Source organism: Salmo salar, unplaced genomic scaffold (genome assembly GCF_965601325.2).
Source record: "Salmo salar unplaced genomic scaffold, fSalSal1 ptg000578l, whole genome shotgun sequence".
Lineage (NCBI taxonomy): Eukaryota > Metazoa > Chordata > Actinopteri > Salmoniformes > Salmonidae > Salmo > Salmo salar.
The window spans coordinates 24267-37265 of record NW_027675424.1 but is presented as its reverse complement, the minus strand read 5'-3'; the positions used below and the strand labels follow the sequence as shown (position 1 = coordinate 37265).

Below are 12999 nucleotides of genomic sequence, written 5' to 3'. Positions count from 1 at the left end.
AGTCAGAAATGGAACAGCAAGGCCACAGAACATGACATAAGCAGAGCTGTGGGAGACCACCTCAAGCCCCTGGTAGAGCCGGGGGTGGTGTTTACCACTCCACCACGCCTTCAGCAGGCTGGAAAAGTGGGATTGATACAGTTTTTCATACTAAGGTGGACCAATAGTTTGTTGATTGGTCGGTCATTGGGTTAATTTGTTTTACAATATGTTCAAATCAAATCAAGCTTTATTTATACAGCACATGTCAGACATGGATGCAACACAATGGCTTCACAGGAAAAAACTATGAAAATAATCAGAAATATTTTGTACACAAATATGAGGATAAAAAACAATAATAACAACTGAAAGACTAATGAGCATTGTAAGGAAATGCCATTGATTAAAATATCAACAATATGATACAATATCCAACCCAAAATATAACTTGTTTTTTAGGAGGGGCTCTGAAAGACACTATGGGGGTGTCCACTGGAAGTTGACTAGTAACAACAACTGGGACCTAAAAGACACCCACCATGAGACCCACTAAATCTGCCCAAGAAGAGGAAAACAAAAGAAAAACCCACACCAAACTTAAAGACAGGAAGCAAACCAAAAAAGGTGGCGCAACTAAAGGTGTTGACTCTCCACATGTATCAAGACAACTGGAGCACTGGGCCAGACACTCTTAAATAGAACCTGGACCAGCTCAGGTGAAACACCTTCCCACTAACGAGATGGACAAGCCAGCACAGGTGTAACACATACTGACTAACGAGGTGACACCAATCAGTGCGTCCTACGTGCTACATTCCAAACCTCAAAACATAAATGGAAAAACCAAAGACGGTAACAACTTAAGAGAATGCTTACCAACAACAGAAAAAAACTTCCAATTCACATTATAATCAACTACAATGCTTCACCAATATAAACATGGTGTCCACTGGCTGTCAACAATTCAAGACAATATATATACACTTCTAGAACTCTAGTCTTCCTAAAACTCACTAGCTTCTAGAACTCTAGTCTTCCTAAAACTCACTAGCTTCTAGAACTCTCGTCTTCCTAAAACTCACTAGCTTCTAGAACTCTCGTCCCCTTGGAACGAGTCCAAACAAAACTCATCTCCAATACGGAAAAACATGCAGTCATAATAAATTGTGATCCATGGCAACACACTGGCTAAACACAAAACACAAATCTTTTTGACTGCCCACCCTTGAGACAATCAGCAACCAAGTTGTCCTTACCACGGACATGTCTGATTTCAAGAGGAAACTCCTGCAATATCCATAGTAACTTTCCACCTCACTGCAGAGCTTCTCTCTCTTCTCAGGGTTCACTACATAGGCATGTTGTTGGATCGGGGCCCAGTCCCCAATGTCATGCTCTAGTACATTTGGGTTGGCACATCTGAGAATGAACCCTGATATTATAAAAGCAGGGTAACAATGTCAATATAATAGTCAGTTGGTTACATAAATAATTATTACTAAATGTTACATGAAATGTAAATATGAAATATTTGGTTGCATAGTCTTATTTTCAACAGCTTTTCAATTACATGTTGCTAGGTGGGATATCCCCAATGTCAAAACACAATTTTAACATGTCCAAATCTAAACATAAAATGTGCTATATACACAAACATCTGCCACAATAATCATATTACTTGTATTATTTAAAACAAGCAGCTTATAAACTGCACAAGCACCAGAAACGCTGTTGTTTTGACAAGTAACAATAAATCACTGATATCCATTAGGGGTGAAATCAGGTTGAATCTGCTCTTCAAACTAACACAACAAAACAAAAAACACATGGAAATGGAGATATATTTTACCTCACTGGTTAGAGGACAACCTGCAGAAGACAGTCAGCTACATTTTGGAGTGATGCATTTAAATTTAGGGGTCGCTAAACAAAGGAACACAACACTTATTTGTCATAACTCATAGATATCATGTTGAAATCAATTGTGCCGAGATGAGGTTGCACCTCCTGTTAAAACTAACAGCTCAAAAACCACACAGAATCTGGGAATAATGTGTACATCCCTGGTTAGAGGACAACTTGTAGAAAACAGCTAGCTACATTTTGAAGTGATGCATTTTGATTCCAGTGGGTCAGCAACATGGTAAGTGTAACACAGCTCTTTTTGTGTTAGTCACTTTTAGTTAAATCTCATAAATAGTACTCTTCCATTTCAGAGACTGGATTTTCCCCCTGAGGCTAATATCCATATCATGTTGAAATCAATAGAACAGGGGACAAACGTTTAGGATTCTACATTGTGACATCATTAAAATACTCCTACTACAATGTTAAACATTCTACATTGTGACATTAATTCATTGATATCATGAAACAACTCCTTCATGTATTTTCTGATGTTTGATCAGAGATCTTTTATCAGAGTATCTCTTGTCACATTGACCACAGTTAAGGTTTCTCTCCTGTGTGTGTTCTCTTGTGTTGAGTCAGATGTCCAGATTGACCAAAACTCTTCCCACATTGATCACACCTATAAGGTTTCTCTCCTGTGTGTATTCTCTGGTGTAGAGTCAGAGAGCCAGATCGACCAAAACTCTTCCCACATTGATCACACCTATAAGGTTTCTCTCCTGTGTGTATTCTCTGGTGTAGAGTCAGAGAGCCAGATTGACTAAAACTCTTCCCACATTGATCACAGCTATAAGATTTCTCTCCTGTGTGTATTCTCTGGTGTAGAGTCAGAGAGCCAGATTGACTAAAACTCTTCCCACATTGATCACAGCTATAAGATTTCTCTCCTGTGTGTGTTCTCTGGTGTAGAGTCAGACTGCGAGATGCAGCAAAACTCTTCCCACATTGACCACAGATATAAGATTTCTCTCCTGTGTGTATTCTCTGGTGTGATACCAGATGGCCAGATTGACCAAAACACTTCCCACATTGATCACACCTATAAGGTTTCTCTCCTGTGTGTGTTCTCTGGTGTTGAGTCAGAGAGTCAGATCGACCAAAACTCTTCCCACATTGATCACAGCTATAAGGTTTCTCTCCTGTGTGTGTTCTCTGATGAATTTTAATGCCTGATGAGGTGAATCTCTTCCCACAGTCAGAGCAGCAGTGAGTTCTCTTCCCTGTGGATGTCTGCAGGTGTTTATTGAGGTGTTCTGATCTGGAGAGACTCTTCTCTGCCTCGTCAGCATCATGATGTTGTTGAGGCTCCCCAAAGGATCCACGATAGTTAAGTATCTCTCCTGTGTGAACAACAAAGTCAGACAGATGATTAAAGGCCCACAACAGTAGAAATCCACTGTAAAAGGTGATGCCAACAGTGGAGCCATGATGTTGTACAACAATTGACGTCTGTAATGAATGTTAAAATTGTTGGACAAATGTCTTAAAATGAGCAAGAATAGTCATATTTTGTCTTGTTTTCACATTAGTAGTGAAATCGATGATTCTAGGCTAGAAATAAGTTATTCATGTTGTTGAAACTCGAAGCAGTGTGCCAGACGACTTTTGGTCTCCAATATAGGCCCCTTTCTGTGTTTGCTAAAATTGCGGCACGAGGGCAATTTGATTGCAGAAACTCCTCCCTGCTAATGAGGAAACCGATAGTTATGGATGTAGTATATCTGGTAATGAGGAACCCACTAGTTATGGATGTAGTATATCTGGTAATGAGGAAACCACTAGTTATGGATGTAGTATATCTGGTAATGAGGAAACCACTAGTTATGGATGTAGTATATCTGGTAATGAGGAAACCACTAGTTATGGATGTAGTATATCTGGTAATGAGGAACCCACTAGTTATGGATGTAGTATATCTGGTAATGAGGAAACCACTAGTTATGGATGTACTATATCTGGTAATGAGGAAACCACTAGTTATGGATGTAGTATATCTGGTAATGAGGAAACCACTAGTTATGGATGTACTATATCTGGTAATGAGGAAACCACTAGTTATGGATGTAGTATATCTGCTAATGAGGAAACCACTAGTTATGGATGTAGTATATCTGGTAATGAGGAAACCACTAGTTATGGATGTAGTATATCTGGTAATGAGGAAACTACTAGTTATGGATGTAGTATATCTGGTAATGAGGAAATCACTAGTTATGGATGTAGTATATCTGGTAATGAGGAAACCACTAGTTATGGATGTAGTATATCTGGTAATGAGGAAACCACTAGTTATGGATGTAGTATATCTGCTAATGAGGAAACCACTAGTTATGGATGTAGTATATCTGGTAATGAGGAAACCACTAGTTATGGATGTAGTATATCTGCTAATGAGGAAACCACTAGTTATGGATGTAGTATATCTGCTAATGAGGAAACCACTAGTTATGGATGTAGTATATCTGGTCATGAGGAAACCACTAGTTATGGATGTAGTATATCTGGTAATGAGGAAACCATTAGTTATGGATGTAGTATATCTGGTAATGAGGAAACCACTAGTTATGGATGTAGTATATCTGGTAATGAGGAAACCATTAGTTATGGATGTAGTATATCTGGTAATGAGGAAACCACTAGTTATGGATGTAGTATATCTGCTAATGAGGAAACCACTAGTTATGGATGTAGTATATCTGCCTGGAGCAAAAAATGGTGAGCAAAGATTTTCGTTTTCACAATGTATTCTGAATATTACAGCACTAGATCAGGAGTGCTACTCAAGGAAACTCACATTAAGCTCTGTGTCTATTCACTAATTCACCACCGTGGGGGAAACTCAGGGGAGTTCTCATAGGCTGACAGCAAAAATAGCCTCCATTTACAGGTTGATTATGAGTGCATTTCACACTACTTTGGATTATAACTGTAAGGCTCGTTTGAATGTCCTGTTTAATATAATATAATAGTCTTCCCTGTGGCTCAGTTGGTAGAGCATGGTGTTTGCAACGCCAGGGTTGTGGGTTCGATTCCCACTGAAGGCCAGTACAAAAATAAAAAAATGTATGAAATGTATGCATTCACTACTTTAAGTCGCTCTAGATAAGAGCGTCTGCTAAATGACTAAAATGTAAAAAAATAATGTTTGTGTTATTGTTGCAAATCAACTGCTTTATACTTAACACTTCAAATGCTATTTGGCTAGCTTTGCCATCAGCCTGACAATGAGGGTTTGTCCACTAAGTGTTTAACATAACTTCACCTAACAATAACATAGACCTACTGTAGGACCCATAACTTCACCTAACAATAACATAGACCTACTGTAGGACCCATAACTTCACCTAACAATAACATAGACCTACTGTAGGACCCATAACTTCACCTAATAACAACATAGACCTACTGTAGGACCCATAACTTCTAACAACAACATAGACCTACTGTAGGACCCATAACTTCACACAACAATAACATAGTCCTACTGTAGGACCCATAACTTCACCTAACAATAACATAGACCTACTGTAGGACCCATAACTTCACCTAACAATAACATAGACCTACTGTAGAGCCCATAACTTCGCCTAACAATAACATAGACCTACTGTAGGATCCATAACTTCACCTAACAATAACATAGACCTACTGTAGGACCCATAACTTCACCTAACAACAACATAGACCTACTGTAGGACCCATAACTTCTAACAACAACATAGACCTACTGTAGGACCCATAACTTCACACAACAATAACATAGTCCTACTGTAGGACCCATAACTTCACCTAACAATAACATAGACCTACTGTAGGATCCATAACTTCGCCTAACAATAACATAGACCTACTGTAGGATCCATAACTTCACCTAACAATAACATAGACCTACTGTAGGACCCATAACTTCACCTAACAATATAGACCTACTGTAGGACCCATAACTTCACCTAACAACAACATAGACCTAATGTAGGACCCATAACTTCTAACAACAACATAGACCTACTGTAGGACCCATAACTTCACCTAACAACATAGACCTACTGTAGGACCCATAACTTCACCTAACAATAACATAGACCTACTGTAGGACCCATAACTTCGCCTAACAATAACATAGACCTACTGTAGGATCCATAACTTCACCTAACAATAACATAGACCTACTGTAGGACCCATAACTTCACCTAACAACAACATAGACCTACTGTAGGACCCATAACTTCACCTAACAACAACATAGACCTACTGTAGGAACCATAACTTCACCTAACAACAACATAGACCTACTGTAGGACCCATAACTTCACCTAACAATAACATAGACCTACTGTAGGACCCATAACTTCACCTAACAACAACATAGACCTACTGTAGGACCCATAACTTCACCTAACAACAACATAGACCTACTGTAGGACCCATAACTTCTAACAACAACATAGACCTACTGTAGGACCCATAACTTCACCTAACAATAACATAGACCTACTGTAGGACCCATAACTTCACCTAACAATAACATAGACCTACTGTAGGACCCATAACTTCACCTAACAACAACATAGACCTACTGTAGGACCCATAACTTCACCTAACAATAACATAGACCTACTGTAGGACCCATAACTTCACCTAACAACAACATAGACCTACTGTAGGAAACATAACTTCACCTAACAACAACATAGACCTACTGTAGGACCCATAACTTCACCTAACAACAACATAGACCTACTGTAGGATTCAGATTCAGATCAATAACCTAAACCACAAGGCCAAATCTACACTGGAGGAGCTTACCAAGATGACATTGAATGTTCCTGAGTGGCCTAGTTACAGTTTGGACTTAAATCATCTTGAAAGTCTATGGCAAGACTTGAAAATGGCTTTCTAGCAATGATCAACAACCAACTTGACAGAACAGGAAGGATTTTAAAAAGAATAATGAATATTCACATGAAGATCAGCCTCCTATTGGATGACATCACGACTTCCCATCAAGCCAACTCCTTGGAGGCCTTACTATGACATCACTCACTCCTTCTAGTTTGCAGTTATATATTTTGCTCAAAACATGTATTTGTTTCCTTTTAGTGTGTTTATACTTCACTGTATTTATCACTTTTCAACAGGAAAAGTTTAAAAAAAATCACTGTAGGACTTCATGGACAATTCCGACAGTACAAAAACATATTTGAGTGTAGAATGCACTTTTAAAAATCACACATTAGTTCAACAACTGCAGAGTTTGTGTCCCTGTTTTATTAGATAGTACTCACTGTATTTACTGGTGTTAATCAGATCAATGTCCCTGTTTTATTAGATAGTACTCACTGTATTTACTGGTGTTAATCAGATCAATGTCCCTGTTTTATTAGATAGTACTCACTGTATTTACTGGTGTTAATCAGATCAATGTCCCTGTTTTATTAGATAGCACTCACTGTATTTACTGGTGTTAATCAGATCAATGTCCCTGTTTTATTAGATAGCACTCACTGTATTTACTGGTGTTAATCAGATCAATGTCCCTGTTTTATTAGATAGTACTCACTGTATTTACTGGTGTTAATCAGATCAATGTCCCTGTTTTATTAGATAGTACTCACTGTATTTACTGGTGTTAATCAGATCAATGTCCCTGTTTTATTAGATAGTACTCACTGTATTTACTGGTGTTAATCAGATCAATGTCCCTGTTTTATTAGATAGCACTCACTGTATTTACTGGTGTTAATCAGATCAATGTCCCTGTTTTATTAGATAGTACTCACTGTATTTACTGGTGTTAATCAGATCAATGTCCCTGTTTTATTAGATAGTACTCACTGTATTTACTGGTGTTAATCAGATCAATGTCCCTGTTTTATTAGATAGTACTCACTGTATTTACTGGTGTTAATCAGATCAATGTCCCTGTTTTATAAGATAGTACTCACTGTATTTACTGGTGTTAACCAGATCAATGTCCCTGTTTTATTAGATAGTACTCACTGTATTTACTGGTGTTAACCAGATCAATGTCCCTGTTTTATTAGATAGTACTCACTGTATTTACTGGTGTTAATCAGTTCTCCAGTCTTCTCTTCTTCGTCCTCCTCTAATGTGACAGTAATCTCCCCCTCTTCATCCTTCGTTCCAAAAACGTCTTCATCTTCTTTCACTTCATCCTCCACTCCAAAAACGGCATCTTCCTCCTTTTCTTTCACAGTAACATCCCCCTCATCTTTCACTCTGAAGGTGTCTTTCTCTGTAACGTCTTTCTCTTCTTCTTTCACTGTAACAGCCTCACCCTCTACTTCTTGTTTTACTGTGACATCCTCCTCTTCCTTCTCCTCTTTCACGACAACGTTCTGCCACACTCCCTCTTTCTCCGTCCAGCAGACTTCTTCTTTAACAGGAGGAGAGTAGCTTAGTGAACTCATGGTCGGGGATAATAGCGAGTTAGCATTAGCGACTAGACTAGTGCTAACTTAACCAGCCAGCTAGTTGACTTACAACGTAAATATGAAATTAAATGGGGTAGCTAGTTGTTTACACATAAGTATGTTTAAAGCAAAATGGCAAATACAACACGAAATTGTCTAAAGAACTTGAATGTTCCGACTTTGTCGGCTAGCGAGCTACCGAGGTGGCTGCAGTTGTTGAAGAAGCGTTCCGTCCACTAGATTATACGTCACACTAGAAACATCGCCTGAAAGACACATATCGCCATCTGCTGTCTGGAGGGAGGAAACGCAGTTGAGGAGGGAAAACTATTTTTATTCTTCATTGAATTATAATATTATAAAGCAGTTCAGGGAAACGTTTTTTTCTCTCCATTAAATATGAATATTATATCAACACGTATAAAGAGCAACAAGTGTTGTTTGATTAGTTCAGATTTTAATGAGAATTTAAAACAAACTCTACATCTACTCCACATCTGTATTTCTGATTCAGTCAAATAACTAGATATCAAAATAAGCACCTAGTTATTGATACCCTTGATAAAGATGAGCTAAAATGACTGTATGAAATAAATAAATTAACTTTACCCACTACCAGGATATTTTAGTCCAAAACCTGGTTACCTCTCTGCTAGGAGGCTGAAACTTGGCCATAAGTGGATCTTCCAGCAAGACACATCAACATCCACAAAGAAATGGTTAATTGGGCACAAAAATCAACATTTTCAATGGCCATCTCAGTCTTCGGACTTGAACTCCATTGAAAACCTGTGGTTTGAATTGAACAGGGCAGTCCATAAGCGCAGACTAAATAAATCAAGGACATGGAGAGATTCTGTATGGAGGAAGGGTCTAAGATCCCACCCAATGTGTTCTCTAATCTCATTAAACATTTCAGTGTCGTTATCCTCCCAAGGGGAGGGTGCTGGAGTATTGAAAACATGGGTGGCAGTAATTCAGACCCCTACCTTTTGAGAATTACATGTTCAACTAAATCTCTTTCTCTGAGCAATTGTTTCAGCATACAATAATATAATTCACCCTTTTTTTTACATAGAAGTATTTGAATTCTTTATTTTATAGAGTTGTTTTTGCTCATCTTTATCAAGGGTGTCAACAATTTTGTCCCCCACTGTACCTCCATACTGCTGCTACATGGTGTAACAATACATCATGCAGATGTATATAATGAACAGACTAGGTCTATACTGCTCCTACATGGTGTAACAATACATCATGTAGATGTATATAATGAACAGACTAGGTCTATACTGGTCCTACATGGTGTAACAATACATCATGTAGATGTATATAATGAACAGATTAGGTCTATACTGCTCCTACATGGTGTAACAATACATCATGTAGATGTATATAATGAACAGACTAGGTCTATACTGCTCCTACACGGTGTAACAATACATCATGTAGATGTATATAATCAACAGACTAGGTCTATACTGCTCCTACACGGTGTAACAATACATCATGTAGATGTATATAATGAACAGATTAGGTCTATACTGCTCCTACATGGTGTAACAATACATCATGTAGATGTATACAATGAACAGACTAGGTCTATACTGCTCCTACATGGTGTAACAATACATCATGTAGATGTATATAATGAACAGACTAGGTCTATACTGCTCCTACATGGTGTAACAATACATCATGTAGATGTATATAATGAACAGACTAGGTCTATACTGCTCCTACATGGTGTAACAATACATCATGTAGATGTATACAATGAACAGACTAGGTCTATACTGCTCCTACATGGTGTAACAATACATCATGTAGATGTATATAATGAACAGACTAGGTCTATACTGCTGCTACATGGTGTAACAATACATCATGTAGATGTATATAATGAACAGACTAGGTCTATACTGCTCCTACATGGTGTAACAATACATCATGTAGATGTATATAATGAACAGACTAGGTCTATACTGCTCCTACATGGTGTAACAATACATCATGTAGATGTATATAATTAACAGACTAGGTCTATACTGCTCCTACATGGTGTAACAATACATCATGTAGATGTATATAATGAACAGACTAGGTCTATACTGCTCCTACATGGTGTAACAATACATCATGTAGATGTATATAATGAACAGACTAGGTCTATACTGCTGCTACATGGTGTAACAATACATCATGTACATGTATATAATGAACAGATTAGGTCTATACTGCTCCTACATGGTGTAACAATACATCATGTAGATGTATATAATGAACAGACTAGGTCTATACTGCTCCTACATGGTGTAACAATACATCATGTAGATGTATATAATGAACAGACTAGGTCTATACTGCTCCTGCATGGTGTAACAATACATCATGTAGATGTATATAATGAACAGACTAGGTCTATACTGCTCCTACATGGTGTAACAATACATCATGTAGATGTATATAATGAACAGATTAGGTCTATACTGCTCCTACATGGTGTAACAATACATCATGTAGATGTATATAATGAACAGACTAGGTCTATACTGCTCCTACATGGTGTAACAATACATCATGTAGATGTATATAATGAACAGACTAGGTCTATACTGCTCCTACATGGTGTAACAATACATCATGTAGATGTATATAATGAACAGATTAGGTCTATACTGCTCCTACATGGTGTAACAATACATCATGTAGATGTATATAATGAACCGCCTAGGTCTATACTGCTCCTACATGGTGTAACAATACATCATGTAGATGTATATAATGAACAGACTAGGTCTATACTGCTCCTACACGGTGTAACAATACATCATGTAGATATATATAATGAACAGACTAGGTCTATACTGCTCCTACATGGTGTAACAATACATCATGTAGATGTATATAATGAACAGATTAGGTCTATACTGCTCCTACATGGTGTAACAATACATCATGTAGATGTATATAATGAACAGACTAGGTCTATACTGCTCCTACATGGTGTAACAATACATCATGTAGATGTATATAATGAACAGACTAGGTCTATACTGCTCCTACATGGTGTAATAATACATCATGTAGATGTATAATAATGAACAGACTAGGTCTATACTGCTCCTACACGGTGTAACAATACATCATGTAGATATATATAATGAACAGACTAGGTCTATACTGCTCCTACATGGTGTAACAATACATCATGTAGATGTATATAATGAACAGACTAGGTCTATACTGCTCCTACATGGTGTAACAATACATCATGTAGATGTATATAATGAACAGACTAGGTCTATACTGCTCCTACATGGTGTAACAATACATCATGTAGATATATATAATGAACGGACTAGGTCTATACTGCTCCTACAGGGTGTAACAATACATCATGTAGATGTATATAATGAACAGACTAGGTCTATACTGCTCCTACATGGTGTAACAAAAGGTTGGAGTCACTTAGAAATGTTCTTGTTTTTGAAAGAAAAACACTTTTTTTGTCCATTAAAATAACATCAAATTGATCAGAAATACAGTGTAGACATTGTTAATGTTGTAAATGACTATTGTAGCTGGAAACAGCTGATTGTTTATGGAATATCTACATAGGCGAACAGAGGCCCATTATCAGCAACCATCACTCCTGTGTTCCAATGGCACGTTGTGTTAGCTAATCCAAGTTTATCATTTTAAAAGGCTAATTGATCATTAGAAAACCCTTTTGCAATTATGTTAGCACAGCTGAAAACTGTTGTGCTGATTAAAGAAGCAATAAAACTGTCCTTATTTAAGCTAGTTGAGTATCTGGAGCATCAGCATTTGTGGGTTCGATTACAGGCTCAAAATGGCCAGAAACAAATAACTTTCTTCTGAAAATCATTAGTCTATTATTTTTTCTGAGAAATGAAGGCTATTCCATGTGAGAAATTGCCAAGAAACTGAAGATCTCGTACAATGTTGTGTACTACTCCCTTCACAGAACAGTGCAAACTGGCTCTAACCAGAATAGGAGGCCCCAGTGCACAACTGAGCAAGAGGACAAGTACATTAGTGTCTAATTTGAGAAACAGACGCCTTACAAGTTTTCAACTGGAAGCTTTATCAAATAGTACCTGCAAAACACCAGTCTAAACGTCAACAGTAAAGACCGTTTAAAAAAAGAAAAGATTAAGATGGGCAAACTAACACAGACATTGGGCAGAGGAAGATTGGAAAAAAGTGTTATGGACAGACGAATCTAAGTTTGAGGTGTTCGGATCACAAACAAGAACATTCGTGAGTTCCAGAAAAAATGAAAAGATGCTGGAGGAGTGCTTGACGCCTTCTGTCAAGCATGGTGGAGGCAATGTGATGGTCTGGGGTGCTTTGGTGGTGGTAAAGTGGGAGATTTATACAGGGTAAAAGGGATCTTGAAGAAGGAAGGCTATCACTCCATTTTGCAAAGCCATGCCATACCCTGTGGACGGCGCTTAATTGGAGCCAACTTCCTCCTACACCAGGACAATGACCCAAAGCACAGCTCCATTTAGGGAAGAAGCATTCAGCTGGTATTCTGTCTATAATGGAGTGGTCAGCACAGTCACCGGATCTCAACCCTATTGAGCTGTTGTGGGGGCAGCTTGACCGTATGATACGTAAGAAGTGCCCATCAATCCAATCC

The 12999-nt window shown here is 37.9% G+C and overlaps 1 protein-coding gene across 1 annotated transcript; it reads right to left on the bottom strand.

Annotated features, from left to right (window-relative positions):
• Positions 1–211: 211 nt before the first annotated feature.
• On the bottom strand, positions 212–8551 carry LOC145876361 (uncharacterized). The gene is made up of 2 exons (XM_082972148.1): positions 7949–8551; positions 212–3233 (listed from the first exon to the last, which is right to left on the bottom strand). The coding sequence occupies exons 1-2, from the start codon at positions 8322–8324 to the stop codon at positions 2431–2433; spliced, it is 1179 nt and encodes a 392-aa protein (XP_082828274.1). The 5' UTR covers positions 8325–8551; the 3' UTR covers positions 212–2430.
• Positions 8552–12999: the final 4448 nt, after the last annotated feature.